Source organism: Saccoglossus kowalevskii, chromosome 22 (genome assembly GCF_978046115.1).
Source record: "Saccoglossus kowalevskii chromosome 22, keSacKowa6.1, whole genome shotgun sequence".
Classification (NCBI taxonomy): domain Eukaryota; kingdom Metazoa; phylum Hemichordata; class Enteropneusta; family Harrimaniidae; genus Saccoglossus; species Saccoglossus kowalevskii.
Window position 1 is genome coordinate 27924232 of NC_140662.1, and position 21634 is coordinate 27945865.

Consider the following 21634-nt stretch of genomic DNA (forward strand, 5'->3'; position numbering starts at 1 on the left):
TGTTCTCTCTCTGGACTCCCTCCCCGCGTATACTAGTACTGGTACTACCAACTCTAACCATGTCCCCATTTGGTGACGCATGTAAGCTATAAATGGGCATCAATGCTCATTTCGCCCAATATTTCGTTTTTATAACATTTTAATCAACAGCATATCGCTTAATTTCCGACCGGAAAAACGATCATGTTTTTATTTCTTTTTTTTCTCACTCGCTTATTAAAAACACTGGCCGCTTGTTCAAACACTGAACACTGGCACATGAGTTGTCGAAATGGTTGTTTTAGTGCTAAAGTTTGAGGATTCAACGAGTATTAAGCATTATTTAATTTCGAACGACACTTCCAAACCATCATACTTTGGTTCGTTCGCGAACATAACTTGAACTATGACCTCTTGTTATGTGGACGTTCCGCAACAAGCTGATAGAGCGGGACTGTGTTCCGTTTGAATCCAGGGCTGCTACCTCGTTTCAACAATATGATTATCGAGACAATTACGTGATACAGGCAATGCTAACTCCTTAGGGCAGAGAGCAGAGACACCAGGAACATATTGATGCCACGGCCATGTATTTAAAATGGGAGCGTGCAGACGGGCGATATTTCTAAGTCGCGCGCTTGAAAAATTAAGCGGAAATTATTCAACATGCGGTTGCAAAAGCGAGTAAAAATAATGATCGAAAAGCAGAAGCGAGCAGGAGTTTGGGTGAAATTAGTGCTGTACACTCAGGTTCTTTGTAAAAATACGATCGGCCAAGATCTATATCATTCTGAAGCACGCCAGAGACAGACAAAATGCAGTTTTTAATATTGACATCGTTCGTATTTTTTAAATGAGTCAAAAAATAAATAAATTGTATGCTGCTTAAGCGATGATGGATCGAAACAGACTCGTTTTGCAAGTTTTAACGGCTACGTTCTGCTGAAGATATAAGATTTCACTTTCGGAGTTATTACCAAAGATAATGTACAACAGGAAAAAAACAACAACATTTGGTTATGTGAAATAGAGTAGCATTCATGTAGGTTCAATCAGTACTGTTGTATCGTCTATTTCGTCAACCGAATGTTACTACCCGGACCTGCTCGTCGATTATTATTGCAAATGTCATTTCTTTCTCCCTGGTCAATGAATCCAGAATCAATTGGGTATAAGTACGTTATTTTAGAATGATTTTCACAAGATAGTTAATCTAATTTATCATATAGCATTACAAACAGGAAGTCCTCGGCATGGGTTAGAGTACTAGTGTACCCCAGATTACTTGTTTTGATGAATGGTCTGGGTGTGGAATTTCGGTGAAGTTGTTTTGAGAACGGATTTTTACTATTGAAATGAAATTATCACGTCTAGAGGTGAATTGTTAATAGGTGAGGTGATGTTAAATACTTAAGTAGTTCATCTTCTTGCGTACACCGCAACAACAAAGGTTTATTTTTCAACAAGAGGGTGGCGTTTGGACGTAACCCCTGGGTTGAACCATAGTAGAAAGGACAAGCAACTCCAGCGATTCTATTGTAGCAGGGTAGGCTGGAAAAAAGTTAAGCTGATTTCAACTAACCGTTAACATAAACTAAATGTTTATTTCGATGTCTCGTTAAGGTAGAGATGCAGTTTACCTGACAGGTATTTTTATTAGTTAATTAGGCAACCAAGATGACCTCCTTTGTCCACAAAACTATATATTTTTGGAAAGCTTATTGTATCAATTTTAAAATTTTGTAAGTTTTTTTTTATGGACATGTGTATTTTTGGTCAAAAGTGATTTAGAAAAAAAATAGCTTCTAAACCATGCTTCTGTTTCCTGTCAAATTTGGTTTACGGGTACATCTGTTTACTATGAAGAAAGTGCCATCTTGAAAACTGTCTGTTTTTAGGCGGCGAGAGTCGTGAACTCTCGCGAAATGGGAGTATAACGTAGGTAGACGTACATTCAGGCTGAAAGACTGGACGTGTAGTCAAGATGGCGACAGGCGTGAAAACGGAAGACGGAATGAAAGTCTATTAAAAAAAATGCAAGACAGAGAACAACAAAAAACAAGCGTAGTCGGTGAAAATAACAAAATTTGAAGATTCATGCATCATGAAAACAATAACATTCATGTATTTTCTCGAATACGGGGTACAAACTTACACATGCATTCCGTTTGAAAGAGTGTGAAAAGGTAGTCAAGATGACGACAGACATGAAAACGAACAAATTGAAAGCCAATTTCAAAAAAATGCAAGACAGAGAACAACAAAAAACTAGCATAGTCGGTAAACAATAACATAATGTTCAATTATTTTGTCGAAAACGGGGTACAAACTGAATATAGCATATACGGAAACATTACTGCCGTCTGAAACGAACTTTTAATTTTATTCATTAAACAAGAACATATGATATATATTAAAAGTAATAATTACTAGTGAACCACGTTCATGAGAACATCTGACAACTATTGTGTGTTCAAAAGATGCGTATTGCGGAAAGAAAACGACTCGTTTGGGGAAAGATACTTGTAGTTCAATACGAAAGTAGTGAAATCGCATCGAAGTAAATATGACGTCATTGTTTACTTGCTCATTATAATATTCCAGCCCAGCTTGTGTTTGGGCATATGGCTTTTGACTTTGGTGTTACTATACTACTATACTGTCTATGGTTGAACAGGGCCCAAATTTAAAGGGAGTAAAACACAGAAGTGGAAGAGCTGTCCATGCATTGACCAATCACACAAGAGCTCACGAACACCAACGAAATATTTGTTGTTGTACTTTATAATAACAAAGGGGTTTGGCACTAAAAACAATGGAACGTTTATAGGCTTAATGTTGGATTTAGATCGTGTTATAATCCAAATCCCCTAGAAAGAGTTGTAAGCACAAATTTTCATATGTAATTTATCAAAAATTTCAGAAATTCATGATTTTTTTTATTACCTTCTCCTTAATGCACTACTGTTGTCGGAAAATGGACAAAACTTTGGAAGATTATACAATGATGCCATATTGAAATTATATGCTCACAAGGAGATATGTAATGTTTCCCATTTGTTCTGTCAACTGTTTCTCATTCTCACATAGCACATGGGAGTTCTAAGTTTTTTTTTATTGGTCTATTGTGAATGTAATGAAAACATAACCACTCAACATATTTAAATGTGTATAGACATGATTGATTTTAGTGGAAAATTATGCAAATTGCCTAATTTACATACCAATATTTAGGCTATTTTGGTGATATCTTGAGAACCATTTAATATGTTTTAATAAAACTTGGTGCATAGATGTTTCCAGATATATTTAGTTTTGGTGGATATTCATGCAAATTAAATGATCTAATTTGCATATCAGCTTGTGAAATTCAAGCTATTTGGGTGCTATTTCAAGAATCATTCTACATATTTCAACAAAACTTGGTATATACATTGTACTGTGGAATACTTTATTTTCGCTGGAATTAATTTTCGCTGAAAAGCATTTTTGGGCGTTTTGCTTGGAATTTATTTTCACTGATTTTGGATGAGATTAATGTAAATTATAGGGAAAAATGTATATTCGCTGGATTTTATTTTCACGGAATCATTCCTTCAGCGAAAATAGCGAAAATAAATTCCAAGCGAAAATAAAGTATTCTACAGTATTACGAATTCAAATAATTGCAAATATGATGTTATGTTATTCTCTCAACACAATGGAGTTCTTTTTAAACTCTCTTTGATTCTAATTTTATTGAATATTTCTGTTATTTTTGTAAAAAATTCCACTTTTAGCATTATGTTTTATTGTCTCACTCACTGCCTTTTTGGGTATTTGTCATATACAGCACCAATCTTTTGTACAATAGCCGTTGAGCAATTTTTTAATTTCTGGTGAGTTTGCAGAAAATAGTTTATGTCGTCTGAATATATGCAGTTTCTGAACAGATACGTGTCATTTCCTCCAGACTGAAAAAATAGAATTCTTCCTCTTGTGACAGTTTCCTAGCAACTATGTGATAATTTACATACTTGTAGCCATTTTCCCTTAAGGCTTTTTCATGGATCAGTACAGATCATTTGACAAGGGGGATGAGTATTGCCATGGTAACTTTCATCTGCATTAGATATGCTTTGTACATAAATCAACAAGAGATTGTATTGTTTGTGTAATATTTGTATTACGGTATTTGCTCTATTATGAGCCCTTCTCCAATCACATGCACCATACAATTTTGTACACCAAACTTTCCCTAATCTATTTATGCTTACTTTTAATTAAATATGTAAAACATCACTCCCAGAACAACAGAAGCTAAAAACGTCTGTGAAAATGATGCCGATTAGCTAATTTTGAAATGTTAAAAGTAGTTATTCTGCCCTAACTTTCAGTCTGAAAAGAGGACTTTAGTCGCTATGTATGCGTGTGTGTTTAGTTATATTCCTCAAACATGTATTTTGGAAAACTGCTCTGAAAATTGGCAATGTTAAGGTATAGATGTTGCCATGGTAATACTAGATTATATTTCTTGCTTGTAGGTATTTTGAATTGTTAAATGCTGGAAGTCTGATGAGATTGCACCTGTTTCTATAGATTAACCTAGCGTTAACATGTTGTTAAGGGCCACTCAGGAATCCACGACCCCTGGGTCAAGAGTTTATCTGATTCTGAACACAAAGTTCATTTCCCAGTCTATTATGTGGTAAGGGGATAAAGCCAAATTACGATGACCCTCATAGATTACCTCTTGACCTCAAATCAACGTTATTTTCTCTCTTTTGAATAATACCCTTTACAATCCCGCGAGGTATTTATTGTAACGGAAATCTAATGACATGCTGCCAGGGAATTCTTGTTGAATTGCTCATAATAGAAAACATTATACCATTCGCTGCAAGTAAAACCAAGATCAGACTTGGATCTTTGTGATATGTGCGATAATGATAAAAACTATTTTGTGGTTGTTCCAATCAAGGCTCTGTGACACCTGAAAATAAATGTGATTCAATGAATCTTTAGATATGCGTAGGATCATATTTCAACTGCATACTTCCTGTATAATAAATGTTCTATAAGATTCCTATAGAATTTCATATTGTTTTATATAAGACTTGCATGCTTAATTAACAAAATTATGTCTCCTATAAATGATTTTATTAGAAGTGCATTTCCCATAGAAGCACATATAAACCCAAAATCACATTTGTATTTCCTGAATTATTAAAATATTACCAAAATCTTTGTAATTTATGTGAGCACTTTATTAGAGCAAATACGGTATCCTCAAAGTTGATTTTTGTTCGCATTTTTTTTTTTTGCCGAAAATTTATTAGGATCTATAGAATTCGGAAAATTTATTCTATTAATCTAAAATTAACAATTTAAGAAATTATTAAAAAAAAGTGATGGGGAAAATGTTTCATCCAAAAGTTGGTGAGAAAATTAAATGATGACATTCAAATGTTTAATGATGTCAATCGTGAACTGTCAAGTCGATCGATAATAACTTTATTACTCAACAATTACCATCTGTGGGTAATGTATGGTAAGACAAATGCTACAATAAATGAATTATTAATAATCAATAATCAATAAAGTAAAACTAACCTGTCTCATTATAACAGTCTATGGCCTGTGTCCAATGCAGGTCAAAGTTACAACTAGTTGACAAACTACATGTACCCCGGTAGTAATCGCTTGGTATTTAAGTCTTTATTAATCAGGTTATGAGCTAGATATTTGTCTTGTAGATTAATTTACCGATAGTTAAAATGGGAAATTGTTTCTTTAACAGCAAAGTGTTATCACCATATTTACTTATTCAATTTTTAGTGACTTATTAGAACCATATTAGAATTGGTATCTTGGTTTAGACTAGCGGGACTGTTATTTGCATACTTGTTTTCATCTTCTAATTGTGACTAAATGACTACAAATAGTCCCAGGAAAGTATATATTTTTAGAATCGCCAGACTTCAAGCTTTTCACAAGTGTATTTTGCATGCCCGTATCTGCATTCTACGATGCGTTAATCAATCAAAGGTGAAAAATGACTTTTTCTGTAAAAAAAATAATTACACATTTATGCTGGCGATAAGAAGTATTTTTTTTCACTTTTCCTAGTTGTTCAATAGTCTGGTAAATTGAATGTGTCTGGTCAGTTTTATTCAAGCAACGCGTTTTAAAAAATAGTGTGCTGAATTTCAATTACTGTTTTAGTCGCATTGCCCCCAACTCAAACCACAACTCGTTGGTAAATAATCGATGAAATAGTTTGTCTGGACACATTCAAATTTCTCTCACTGTCACCTTAAAGCTGTGAAAATTTGGTGTTAATCCGACGACAATAAGTATACGTTATTTTTTGTTAAAGACCTTGTATTTTGAAAAACATAAACTCCTAGAAAACGTCCATGAAGTAACAGCAAAGATTTTCAAACTTGTTTATCAACACAATCAATTTGTTTTCCCATCAAGGTCTGTTTTAACATGTGTAGGGACATCCAAATGTGTAAGGCTATTGGAAACCAAAAAATAAAGGAATGGGATAGTTATAATTGGATAAATTCGGCATATGAAAACACCAAAATAAATGATTTTTACCTTGCCCGTACCATCAAAGATGGAAGGGAAAGGTATATTAAGGGAAAGATTTTGTCCGGCGTTGTCGTCGCCGTCGTCGTTGTCGTCGTCGTTAATAATTGTTATTGTGTGCATGATAACTTTACTAATTCTTTTCCAAACTTCATCAAACTTGGTCACCTTGTTCATCAGTATAAAGTCTTCCCTGAGTTTGAACAACAGATGTCCTGTATGAAAATATCATGCAAAAATTGAGAAAAACTGATAAAATATTTCGACTGTTTCTACTTGACTGATCACTGGTGATACACATCAAAGGTCACTGATCTCAGTGGAAATATGCATTGTTGTATGTGTTCAATGAAGCAAATGATTTATCTTGTAATAATATCCTTGGTAATGTATCTCAGAATCCCTTACTGGGTTTCAAAACCAACTCATGGAGAGATTGCACAGTCTGATACACATTTGCAAACCTACCAATAAATCTTTACAGAAAACAAGATGTCAGAAAATCAATATAGGCACTCCTATGAACTGGGTGCCAAACTTTGATCAAGATCTGAAGCTAATAGAAAATCTGTTTAGTTCAAAGTTATCAAATCAAAAACAATACATAAAAAGCAAAACATTTCATCCACATTTTAAATAGAAAATTGTTCTAAAATATATGTATTCTGTATTTGACAAACAGTTCATTCGACAAATGAAAACTCACAGGAATATGTTTCAGCTATTAGAACAGAATGATAGTTTTTATAATACTAGTTTAAAAACTCACTTCAAACAAAGATTGCAGTGTTTGAAGATGTAGGTTCTCAGGAGGCAACAGTACTGTTAACTTCTCCCTCCACTGGACACCAACTAACTATTTAAAGCAGAGCTTGCAACATGATAGCTATTCATAATGGGTTTTTTTTTTTTGACTTTTCATATAATACAGTAGTCACACAATGAGGCAGTTCATATTTGTCTCAGTGAATCATTAATTTTTGACAGACACCTGTACAAAATACTTGGACAAAAGCCAGCTAAGATTTTCTGTTATCTTGCACGTTTTATGAATCTATTCACGTCTAAATGCAGCACTTTTTTTTTGCAATGAGGCATGTTTTTATACTAAAATATCTGAATTACTTTGAATAAAGCTGGAAATTATGTCCCTTAAAATAATTAAACAAATAAGGCACCAATGTTTTTGTAAGATATTTACATCTTTAAAGGATATTCGGTAGACTGATTCCCCACTGTTAGTTCAACCCCAAAACTTTTTTGTATTCAAAATTAATTATGACAATGTATATTTATATTGAAACAAACTATGTTAAAGGGAATTATATTATATAACAAAGGGCAAGGTCACCAGAGTTCAACTATGTTTTTTTCAGTGGCTGTGTGACCTTGTGTCTGACACATTCATATGCAAATGACTAATCTGTGAAATAAACAGGGGCGGAGACAAACCACTCAAATGTTTGGAAACACTCATTGTGTGTCAGATAGCTACTGATAACACATCCTAACATTGCTTTGTCTTGAGTTTATCTTTGAAACTTATAGGCACACAGATTAAACCTGTGTTGTTGATTCTGGAAAACACTACTGAGGCTGCCTTGCTTCCCTTCAGAAAATCTACATTTTAACCAACTTACATGACATTCTATGTTATGTTGACTTTATCACGTGAAAGTTTATAGTGCATTTCATCAATTAATAAATGAATGTGAAAATCGTAATTTTCAACACAAATAATAGTCTCGCTACCTTAAAAAGACAATAAAATATAAAACAATCAATAAATTATGTTTACTTTGTTATAGAGTGTATCCCGGCTGACGGCGGCTGCCGCAGAGCTTATGATTTGAGTCATTGTTCATTGTTATCAATTTGCTGTCTGTATTTTTTAAATTGCTCTTATTGTGTGCTTAAAAAAACATCAGCCAAACTTTCTTGTTAATAATTAGAAGTATATTTTGTTCAAATGTTCTATTAAACCACAGATTGTTACTTTTTGCAAAGTCACATTATTGGAAAAATGGCTTGAGTGCATGTCAGTTTTCTCCCTTTTAACCCGTAATTCTGCGTGAATTGACACTCGTATGTGTGTATCTAATGACATATCAGTGGGAGTGTAACATTGCATGAATCAGATTAATATCAGTGTGAACACCCTCAACCTTGATATGTGAATTACATTTCCTCATACATGTGTCAGTTTTAATTCACACACAATACCGTAATGACTAGATTTGACATTGTTACCAATCACATTACACTGTTGCGTATTGTACAGTATTGTTTCCTTTTTTTTTTTTTAGTCTGTCTTTCTTGGTTTCCCCATTTATACAAATGCTTAAAAAAAGAAACTACCAGCAATTTAATATTAAATAACTTTTAATATAGTATATATGAAATAATAGTAATAATATTTGGGAACACAAAACTGACTGACTATTTTTTGAGACAAGTGGCTACTTTGCTGTATGAGACCAAAACTAAAATCCACACTCAAGTTGTTTGCAATTTTAATAAATTATCATATTGCGATGATTATCTTCTTCAGTGAGATCATTGACCTGAGCGTTATGTCTGCTGTCAAACTACAAAATCACAGTTCCTTGGAACTAAGACTTTGCTATTCTGGTAGTTCTGTTACTCTGAGTATGAGCGAGTTTGAACTACGATGACAAATATTATCCACAAACTAATGCAGAACAATTAAATGCATGTATAACCATGATGTATCAACCAATTATCTACACATCAGTGATTTCAGGTGATGAGGATTTTGTCACATGACAGACTTGGATTACAAACCCCTATTTTGGAAAACTGTACTTTACGAATCATCTGCTTATTTTATGCTAATTAGGCATCATGTTAGAGCATGTTTAAAATCAACTTTCTGTGGGTATTATTGTCATGGTATATGCAAATAATTGTTATTATTATACATCTGTCATCGTAACGCCCTAAGTTACAGCGTGCAGTAATTTTGCGATATTTTACGGTGTATTTTCATCCTACCATATAAGGAAATGCGAATTCCAAATATGGAATGATTACGCGTGTAAGTGGCCTCGAATAATAGAAATAAACATGGCTGACACCAGAGTTTGACAGGAGTCCACACTCCACAGAAGTTCACTGATTCTGTTCTAATCCTTTTGGATTTTAGCATTTCATGATGTGCGTCACGCTCTACTGTCTTTGTGCATACTTTGAGGTATCCTCGTAATAACCTCATATTACACAACATGGAATAATTTTGAGTGAAAATAAATGGAGCTATGGTTTATTTATCTATTATTTGAATGTGTTTTTTTTTTAAATTAATTTATATGTTTGGTTATTTATTTTATATTTTTGAATTATTTTATCATGTGATTTTTCTAACGTTTTCAGGAGCCATTCACAGCATTCCATCCTGATAAAGTTCTTGTTGGTAAATTCTTAAAACCACTCTACCTTGGGGATCTTTGTGAAGAAGACCAGAAATTGGTGAGTATGGTTTTGATTTTAGTCGTCTGATTAAATCTAATGGTGGCTTCAATTGCTCCTAAATTCTCATCACAAGTGCCTCCAGTCGTAAGTGTACAGACACAGACTGGTTGCTAATGTCCATTGCTTTTGGTTGCTAGTATACATTGCCTCCGGTTGTTAGTGTCCATAGGTTAGTGTATATCACACACCCCTCTGGTCGCTAGTGTATTTACATCTAGTCGTTTTTGTTCATCACTTCTGATCACCAGAGAACAAAGCATCTGGTCATCGTGCATCATGTCTGTTTGCTAGTGCACAGCCTTTGATTGCTGATGTTCATCACCACTGGTTGCGAGTGTCCATCACCACTGGTTGCTAGTGTCCATCACTACTGGTTGCTAGTGTACTACACCACCACTGGTTGCTAGTGTACTACGCCACCACTGGTTGCTAGTGTACTACACCACCACTGGTTGCTAGTGTTCATCACCACTGGTTGCTAGTGTCCATCACCACTGGTTGCTAGTGTCCATCACCACTGGTTGCTAGTGTACTACACCACCACTGGTTGCTAGTGTACTACACCACCACTGGTTGCTAGTGTCCATCACCACTGGTTGCTAGTGTCCATCACCACTGGTTGCTAGTGTCCATCACCACTGGTTGCTAGTGTCCATCACTACTGGTTGCTAGTGTTCATCACCACTGGTTGCTACTGTCCATCACCACTGGTTGCTAGTGCCCATCACCACTGGTTGCTAGTGTCCATCACCACTGGTTGCTAGTGTCCATCACCACTGGTTGTTAGTGTACTACACCACAACTGGTTGCTAGTGTACTACACCACCACAGGTTGCTAGTGTGCTACACCACCACTGGTTGCTAGTGTACTACACCACCACTGGTTGCTAGTGTACTACACCACCACTGGTTGCTAGTGTACTACACCACCACTGGTTGCTAGTGTTCATCACCACTGGTTGCTAGTGTCCATCACCACTGGTTGCTAGTGTCCATCACTACTGGTTGCTAGTGTACTACACCACCACTGGTTGCTAGTGTTCATCACCACTGGTTGCTAGTGTTCATCACCACTGGTTGCTAGTGTCCATCACTACTGGTTGCTAGTGTACTACACCACCACTGGTTGCTAGTGTCCATCACCATTGGTTGCTAGTGTCCATCACCACTGGTTGCTAGTGTCCATCACCACTGGTTGCTAGTGTCCATCACCACTGGTTGCTAGTGTCCATCACCACTGGTTGCTAGTGTCCATCACCACTGGTTGCTAGCGTCCATCACCACTGGTTGCTAGTGTCAATCACCACTGGTTGCTAGTGTCAATCACCACTTGTTGCTAGTGTACGTCACTTCTAGGTGCTTGTATGCATCACTTCTGGTTGCTAGTGTACATCATTTGTGGTTGCTAGTGTGCATCACTTTTGGTTGCTAGTGTACGTCACTTCCGGTTCCTTGTGTACATCACTGCTGGTTGCTAGTGTACATAACTGGTTGCTAGTGTACATTGCCCCTGGTTGCTCGTGTATATCACTTCTATGACTAGATTTTATTTAGATCACTATTCAAGCCAAGATTTAGATTTTTGACACTGATAATTTAAGTGAGTTAATGCAGTGTGTCGCTGTGACTCGAGTTAAATCATCATTTGAATGCAGTGGTTTCACAAGTTTGATTATTGTGTAAGACATAGCGGTATAACATATTTTGTACATTTGTCGGCCATGTGGTACAAAATGGCCATATAGTATGAAATGACCATGTCATGCAAAGTAACCATATGGTAAGAAATGACCATGTGGTACAAAATGGCCATATAGTATGAAATGACCATGTCATGCAAAGTAACCATATGGTACAAAATGGCCATATAGTATGAAATGACCATGTGGTACAAAATGGCCATATATTATGAAATGACCATGTCATGCAAAGTAACCATATGGTAGGAAATGACCATGTGTTATGAAGCGACCATGTGTTACAAAATGGCCATATAGTATGAAATGACCATGTCATGCAAAGTAACCATATGGTAGGAAATGACCATGTGGTACAAAATGGCCATATAGTATGAAATGACCATGTCATGCAAAGTAACCATATGGTAAGAAATGACCATGTGGTACAAAATGGCCATATATTATGAAATGACCATGTCATGCAAAGTAACCATATGGTAAGAAATGACCATGTGGTACAAAATGGCCATATAGTATGAAATGACCATGTCATGCAAAGTAACCATATGGCAGGAAATGACCATGTGGTACAAAATGACCATATAGTATGAAATGACCATGTCATGCAAAGTAGCCATATGGTAGGAAATGACCAAGTGGTACAAAATGGCCATATGCTGTGAAATGACGATGTGGTAGAAAATCGCCATATGGTATGAAATTACCATGTGGTATGAAGTGACCATATGGAATGAAATGACCATGAGGTGCAAAATGACTGTGATATGAAATCACCACATGATACGAAATGTCCATGTGGTATGAAATGAACATGTGGTAAGAAATGACTATGTGGTATGAAGTGACCACTTGGCACAAATGACCTTGTGGTGTGAAATGACCATGTTGTACAAAGTAAGCATATGGTTAGAAATGACCATGTGGTATGAAGTGACCACATGGCACAAATGACCATGTGGTATGAAATGACCATGTGGTAAGAAGTGACCATGTGGTGTGAAGTGACCACATGGCACAAATGACCTTATGGTGTGAAATGACCATGTTGTACAAAGTAACCATATGGTAAGAAATGACCATGTGGTATGAATTGACCACATGGCACAAATAACCTTGTGGTGTGAAATGACCATGTTGTACAAAGTAAGCATATGGTAAGAAATGACCATGTGGTATGAATTGACCACAAGTCACAAATGACCATGTGGTATGAAGTGGACCGTATGGCACAAAATGACCATATGGGACAAATTTGTTTAGGTACAAGGTGACTGTCATTTACCAATGAATGCAACACTGCTAAATATCTTCTGTAAACCACTTTAAATTCATGATATAATTCATTAAAGAAGTAAATGAAAGTCACAATTTTGTAGCTGTGAACATTTCTTAGCGATCTGACTTTACCAAATTTTTTTTTCACTGCATGCCATAAAATCATCAAATCGCAAATAATTGTCATAGTCAAAATTAATCAGGTAATGAGAGATTAATAACAAAATTATAATCCTTAAATTTTATTAACCAACAGATATTAAATTTCAATTTATTTAATGAGGTCATTTGCATAATTTAACTAATTTTGAGTAAATACAAATTTTTATATTAATTTCGTAAATCTAACACTATCTATATAATTTATACATATATTTTTGATAACTTTAATTGCATTTTTAGAAATACACAATTTTCTATCAGTATATAGCAATAAAAACAAAACCATTAAATGAAATTAAAAATTATTTGTGAATAAGATTACTTATCATGTTTTTCATTTTTAATTAAGAAGGCATTGTGTATAAATTGGTATGTTTCAACTTTCAGCCAGAGATTGTCGAAGATTTCAGAAACCTTCGCAAGGAAGCTGAAGAAATGAGTTTATTTGAAGCCAACATGTGCTTCTTTTCTGCTCATTTGGGACATATTTTGTTGCTGGAATTCTTAGGTTGGTTCAATTTATGGTATTTTGGTACTGGTTGGGTTCCTTATATGGTGACGGCATTTATTCTCACAACTATGCAGGTTAGTAAATAACAGTAAATGCACTTGCCCTATCTACTATTTACACGTGTGCTCTCTGTAACTGGGATAATTATTGCATTTTAGTCTGCATTATTAATTATTGATTTTCAGGGAATGATATTGTATCTTTGCTGGCACTGTAAAATACACTCCTCAACATAAAGTTTAATAAACAGAGTGTCTTTTGAGAAGCTTTTTCAGAACCTAAATTTAGTAGATTTGATATGATACAGTTCTGAACTTCACTTTAATACAATAAAATAAGATGCCTTCAATATACTTGTCATAAACCGACCTCAACGAGAACAACTGAGCTTTATTTTCAATACAACAAAAAAGGACGTCTCAACGTATTCTCCATAAATTCACTTCTATGTGGACAACTGAGCCTCACTTTTACAGAAAAATATAACGCCCTCAACGTATTCTCCATGAATTTACTTCTGTGTGGACAACTGAACAAAAAAGTATCTCATCTGGTGGACATCTGAGTCTTAGTTTGATAAAACAAAATAAAATGACCTCACTGAGTTTATTTGATAACTTCTTTCTTGCTAGTTGTTACACACACTGGTATATTTAACAACTTACTATCATGTCTGGCAAGCATCTTTTCTTCGCTTTCAGAAACTTTGCTCTTCATTGTTATGCACAAAATGAGCTGTTTTAGCACTGGTAAGATTTTTATAAAAGCATAAAAATAACACTAAAAAAAATAGTTTCCTTCCCGCTTTTTTTTTTTAGATAGCGACTAATATTATCATTAATTCCAATATGCATATTTTAATTATTATTAGAGTGTCATTTCCATGTTAAGATTTTATTGTCTTGTTGTAGCATGTGATGGAAATGTTGTTCATACCACACAATGACGCAGACACAAATCTCATCAATGCATGCTGTCCACTCGTAATTCTCTCTCTAACTAAATTAATACCAAAATAAAATACTAAATTAAAATCTGTATTAGAAGCCTCATCCCTGATAGAAGTCGCACAGATTTTTTTTGAATAATTGAGAACCAAAAATTCATCATTTCTTATATGTGTAGAAGCTTTTATAGAAGCTGCACCCCCCCCCTCTGTTGCATTGTACCATTTTAGTAGAAGCCGCGGTTTCTAATACAGATTTTACAGTACTACATGTAGGAAATAATTTTATAATAAAAAAATTATTACAAGAATACTGCAAAATATTTGCAAAGGTAGTACAGTGATAATATCATTAATATTATTTCAGATTATAGTGGTTTTCTCAAAACATGCTTTATTTAATATTGCAGGCACAGGCAGGTTGGTTACAGCATGACCTTGGACATCTTTCTGTCTTCAAGACATCAACATTGAATCACTGGGCTCATAAATTTGTAATTGGTGGACTTAAGGTGAGTTGAAATTACCTACCTTTAAGGTAGTTTGCTACCATTAAAAACATACTCAGAAATCCTCGAAATCCAGCAAGAGGGGTTGGGTTACTGTAATGTAAAAAAATGTCTTGACCAAACGCAGTTTTCCACAAAGCGCCCTCAAAAATTGATTAAAAATTCATGTTTTGAGTACCGGGTAGTTTACAATTGGTTTCTATGGCAGAAACATTCCATCTCATCTTTTGTTTGGTGATCTATGCGAAAAAATTACATGTAGTGTCAGCTTTTGTATCATTCCACAAAATAATGTAGTTCATAATGTTCTCATTTCCATAAATGTTGGTAAATTTTCAAAATATTCAATTAAATCTTTAAACATTTGATATCTGACTTTCCAAAAATACTATCTTTACTTAAGATTTGTTTTGATAAGAGTTTCAGAGGTACGGTAACTTGATTTTTGCCTAGTTTGTGAGATTGGAAACCAAATAAAATTAAATCTATCTAAATGTTATACAATGGTGCAAAATTAATATTGACTTTATAGAGAATTCTGCAGCTATGAAAACATAATCACTATGAGAACAAAATTTCTTGAATTTCATGAATTCGAGAAATCATGAAATTTGGTAAGAATGAACATTATTTGGGATATTTCAGATAGCAAAGTTCCAAAAAAAAAAAAAAAGTTCTAATAAGCGGTTTCCATACATCTTACAATAAATCAACAAGCAGTATTGGTGAAAACGTATACTGTAAGTTGCCCTTGTATGGTTGTTGGAATTAAAAACGCCAAATTCTTCAAATACAATTGAAAACAAAAATTCATATAATGGGATATAGCGAGAATATTCAGGTTTATCATATTTAACAGTTTTCACAAAAACAATTGTCAAGTCAATACACAAGCTATGTTTTCCCCATTTTAGCAAGTGAATAGTTGTTGATATTAAAATTACAAATAACAGGTCTAATCAAAAACCCGCTCGGAGGTGTAATATGCTTTACTGCTACTGCATAATATATGTAATTATATAGTGATTGGTGGTGATAAAAAATGTATGCTCTTTTTTATTATTATTTATTGAATAGCATTGAAATGAATGGTAAAAAATAGCATTATCATGCAATGTGTTGAATATAATAGTTGTGACTGTACGGATGCTCTATTACTCGTCTGTGTTGTGTTGTTGAATAAATATTTATGATAGATTAATTCAATAAATTGTCACGTTTCATAGATACAAAGAATAGAGATAATATGCACATGTGTGATAACAATGGAGGCTGAAACTGATAGAAATAAAAAATCAGATTGGCAACAAGACCCATTCTATTTATGATTTTATTCCCTCATTATAAATTTATTAATACAACTTTGTCATTTCAAAGGCTGTAACATTTTAATAATTTATATTAATATAATATGTGTGTGTGTGTGTGTGTGTGTGTGTGTGTATGTGTATGTGTATGTGTGTGTGTGTGTGTGTGTGTGTGCGTGTGTGCGTGTGCGCGTGCGTGTGCACTGATATCTCAAGCACCATATGATAGTTTTTAATGAAATTTGATGCATAGATGCTCTGAGCTAATGTGCAGATTTGATTGAGTTTTGGGTTAAATCTGCATATTAATTACCTAATCTGCATAATAATTAGCTAATTTTTGGATGTTCTATGACTCTATCTTCCACTGATATCTAAAGAATCAGTCATTAGATTTTGATGAAACTTGGTACATAGATTCTCTGGGATAATGTGCAGACCTAATTAGTTTTGTGTAAAACTCTATGCATATTAATTTGCATAATGATTAGCAAATTTTTCACTTTGCTAATCATTACATTTCAATGTAACTTGGTACATAGATGCTCTAGGACTATGCACATACCTAATTAGTTTTGAATAAAAATCTGTGCATATTAATCACCTAATTTGCATAATGACTAGTCAATTATTGGCTTTTCCACTGATATCTCAAGTACGTAATCATCACATTACAATGAAACTTGGTACATAGATGTCATAGGACAATGCAAAGACCTGATAAGTTTTACATTAAAGTCTGTGCATATTTAATTACCCAATTTGCATAATATTTAGTCAGTTTTCAGTTTTTTCATTAATATCTCAAATACTTATCATCTTTTTTTTAATGAATCTTGGTACGTAAATACACTAAGACAATGTAACTAATTACATTTGGGTTTATATATATTCATAATGATTACCTAATTTCCCTAAGAATTAACCATCATATTATAATAAAACTTGATACATATGTGCCCTGGAACAATACACAGATCTAATTAGTTTTGGATTGAAAACTATGCATAATAATTACTTAATTTGCATAATCATTCCCCATTTTTTTCAAAAAACAATTATTGCATTTCAATAAGACTTGGTGTATAAGTGCCTGGGAACAATGCATTAGTTATTGAAATCCGAGCATACTAATTGCATAATCATCACATGACATTGAAATCTGGTTCATAGATGCTCTTTGGTAATCCACAGATGTGATTAATTTAATAATGAAAAACATGCATACTGATTATTTTATTATCATTAGCCAATTTCTTGTATCTCAAAAAATATGATTTAAATTGAACTTGTGATAGAGGTGCTCTGGAATAAATTGGACTGAAAACTACATATGTAAAATCAAATGTATTTTCTGTAAGTATTATAAACTTCAATAATGTGGATCACATTGTTTTTATGTTGCACATCTCAAATACCAGACAATTATTAGTTGTCAAGCTTTTTGTTTGGAAGGCTAATTTGAATGTCTCCAATACTCCGCACACACAGGGTTTCTTTCTAAGATTTTTTGTGTCAGGATGCAATTTGAACATTGAATGTCACTATTGTCTTCCCTGATTTTGTATTTAATGTGCAATTATGAATTAACATGTATGAGCACTGACATATAGTGCATTGGAGTTAAGCTTTTTATTGAGAATGTGACACACTCTCCAGGGGTGGAGGTTGAATATATTTAAAGGACGACAGACATCGTGCTGTGCATGTGCAACATTTGTGTTGATAAACATTGACATGCGGTTTGACCTGGGCGCGACTTGCACTAATTACAGCCAGTGACTCCTTCGATACCTTCCAATCACCTAAAAAACACCTAATTAAAACTTGGTAAGGTCTTAATTTGTACTACGCAACAGTCAAAGTCGCTATCTTTGTTTATATGAGACGCATATATCTTGTGCACACGTGACTACCGCCTTTTAATGTTCAGCCTAATGTATGATTTGAACACTGGTCTACCAATCATGAATGCAATGCTACAATCACTATGCTATTGGTTAACACTGATTGTTTATCTGAGACAAACATTGCTTTGAAAATAATCCCCTTAACACTTTTACAAATAGACATTGCATCTGTCTTTATAATATCATCTGATTACAGAGAACTGGTTCAATTCATAGACTGTGTAGGCAGACACACATGTTAGTGAGTTGTCTAAGATGATTTTCATCAATAATTCTCTTATATACTCCCCAACTAAATCCCTCAATACATGTCCTTTGTGTTTTATGCCACAGCTGTGCTATAAATAGCCATGACCCTCCTCCCCCTCTCCGATTCCCAGTTAACCAACTTTTGTCGATTAGTTTCACCAAAAATGTAACATGGCACATTATTTATAATATTGGAAGTTATTGGTGTTGTCATAAAAATATACCTCCAGAATGTCCAGGATGTGTGACCTTTAGGGGTCATGCATAAGGCTTATCATAAATTTATTTTCCCTTACAGTGAAACATTTAAATGAGTTACACGTTTTGAACTAACTAAGTATGTGTCATGTGGTATTAGTTTTATGCTCCCTTTTGATGTTGGTTTGACAAATATGTTTCAATCAGGTAAATAAAACCAACAACTTTAATAGCAACTCAGTTGTCAGTTCTGTGCTACTATTGAACAGAGCAAATGTGTCATAGGTTATTAAAACATAATTTTTTACATTTTTTGTCAGACTTGCCCATGCTGGATGGCAACATAATGTGCCATTGCTTCCACAATTTCGGTCTATCAGAAATTCTGAGTAATTTGAAGAATAGCGCCCTCTAACAATGATGCAAATAAAACTTTTGTTTATATGTGCTATGTGCCTATACTGCAAAACCATTTATGTTTTATACTGACATTTAATTTCACTATTTGGATATTTCGAGTATATTCAACATGTTTTGAGTTCACAAACTTTGCAGGAAAGCAATGAGTTCTATTGTTATTCAACATGTTCAAATTTAGTGAATTATTAAAGTAAAAGTAGCAAAATTTAAACCAGTGAATAATTAAGTCATTTACAGTAATATATTTGTTGGCATCAGAAATGTTTCTTAGAAATCTCAAAACTCAAAATTTTGACTTTTTACTTAAAATGTTATTCAATCTTTGTATTCTTCTATTTTTACATTCATCTAAATATTCATTTCGTAGGCCGCATCTGCAACTTGGTGGAATTTCCGACATTTTCAACACCACGCCAAGCCCAATATTGTTACCAAAGATCCCGATGTTCAGGCACCATATTTATTTCTACTTGGTGATAAAATGCCCCAAATATGGGGGAAGAGAAAAAAGGGGTTCATGCCATATAACTGGCAACAAGACTACTTCTTTTTACGTAAGTATAATAATGTTTATTCGGTGTAGAATTTGAGACAGTAATTTTGAAATGCAGAGATTCAAAGGCTTTTCACCTTCTGCTAAAATATTATCGACATTTTGCGTATTTTTTTGCGCTACTTGTTTTCAATATCCCTTTATTTAATTAACAATATATTTTACCAATTTGGAGAATAGCGCCCTCTAAAAAATGGCAAAGAAAGCTTTTGTTTATATAACAGATCTAATCATAGAATGCTGCAAGATGTCTAAAGAAGATCAAATAAGGACAACATGCATATATATCTTAATTTTAACAATAAACTGTGTTACAATGATGTGATTTTTTGGGGATATATAATAAACTTTATTGCCCTACCCATGCCTTTGAAAAATTAGTTCAATATCGCAATTCTTATTAATACATGTCTTTCTCGATTTAAAAATTTGGCATACTCATTTGTTTGATTGCTTAAATCAAAAGTTTTCATAAATAATTAATTACATCAAGTAATGCTTATTGACATGAATCCAAATAAACGCTTTTATTTCACTGTCATCATCACTGTCTCTCAACATCATAAAACACAGTAAACACTTGTCTGTGTAAACAAAGAAAGGTTACATTATATTGATAAAAAAATGAGGAAGGTTGTCACCTGAGTCAAAACAAGGAATACTAAAATAAGGGCATTAGAAGAAAGCAACTTCTTTGAAATCTCACTCAGTTGGATTTAGAAATGTGTTTTTTTGTTGTTGCTTGCAATATGGAATTTTTTATTCACCTTGCATATTGAACCTGAAAAGAAATGTCCATGGGTATTATCTTCTTTGCAGTGGAAGTAATGTATATTCTATTCTATTCTATGTATTGTACAAATTGCATGGGCTGAGTGTCGCCGTCAAAATCGTATAATTTAATTTTGAACTTTTTTTATAGCTTATTGTTGAAATGCTGATTTTTCAGAGGGTAATATTATGTTGAGATACCTTAACTTCATCAAAATTACCGTCATGAAATTTGTGTAGCACATTATTAAGCAATAAAATATCCCTAAAATAATTTCCCGTGTTTAGCTCCACTGTTGACTTTTTCTTGAAAACTACAAGTATGATTGCCTATATACCGATACTTAGTGTATATGTAACTTGGGAAGACCTCTCTTAGATTTGTTCATTTTGTGATGATAATTCTCTAATTGTACTGAAAAGTGATATTTTCGACTTCTTGTTGAAAACTGCAAGTTCAATTGCTTTGATATAATACATATAGGTATCTCAGGTAGACCTCTAAGATTTATTCATTTCCTTATGATATCTTCAATTCTCTAATTGTGATGATTATTTTTGTAATTTTTGGTAAAAAGTGATATTTTCGACTTCTTGTTAAAAACTGCAATTTATATCATAGATAAATGTTCTACAGGTGGACCTCTCTCTTTGTTCATTTTTTAATTAGGTGTTCAATTCTTTAATTGAATTGTACATTGCTAACAGCAGAACTATCTTAGCTGAGAGGCTGCTTGTTAGGTGTTCAATTCTTTAATTGAATTGTACATTGCTAACAGCAGAACTATCTTAGCTGAGAGGCTGCTTGTTTGAATCCCACACAATGTTTTGATGTAACTAAGATGCTATGACCTTTGTTCTGTTTTTACATGTTATTTCGAGCGTAATGTTGGATCCTGCAATAAATCTTCAACTTATTTACAGCTTGGTATTCTGAGGTTTTTTTAAGATGCAAAGAAAGCTATTTCATTCTATGTATATTTTCTGTTTACAGTTGGTCCACCATTACTGCTGCCAATTGATTTCCACATAGAGAACCTACGATGTGTGTTTAAATGGAGATTATGGAATGT

At 33.8% G+C, this 21634-nt stretch overlaps 1 protein-coding gene across 1 annotated transcript in view; it reads left to right on the plus strand.

The window, feature by feature from the left end:
* LOC100373185 (acyl-CoA 6-desaturase-like) overlaps nucleotides 1-21634 on the plus strand; it is a 65786-nt gene that overhangs the window by 38106 nt on the left and 6046 nt on the right. Inside the window, exons 2-6 of the mRNA XM_006822611.3 lie at nucleotides 9952-10047; nucleotides 13575-13772; nucleotides 15055-15156; nucleotides 19605-19791; nucleotides 21556-21632. Coding sequence (XP_006822674.2) covers nucleotides 9952-10047; nucleotides 13575-13772; nucleotides 15055-15156; nucleotides 19605-19791; nucleotides 21556-21632 — 660 coding nt within the window. The remainder of the gene's footprint in view (nucleotides 1-9951; nucleotides 10048-13574; nucleotides 13773-15054; nucleotides 15157-19604; nucleotides 19792-21555; nucleotides 21633-21634) is intronic.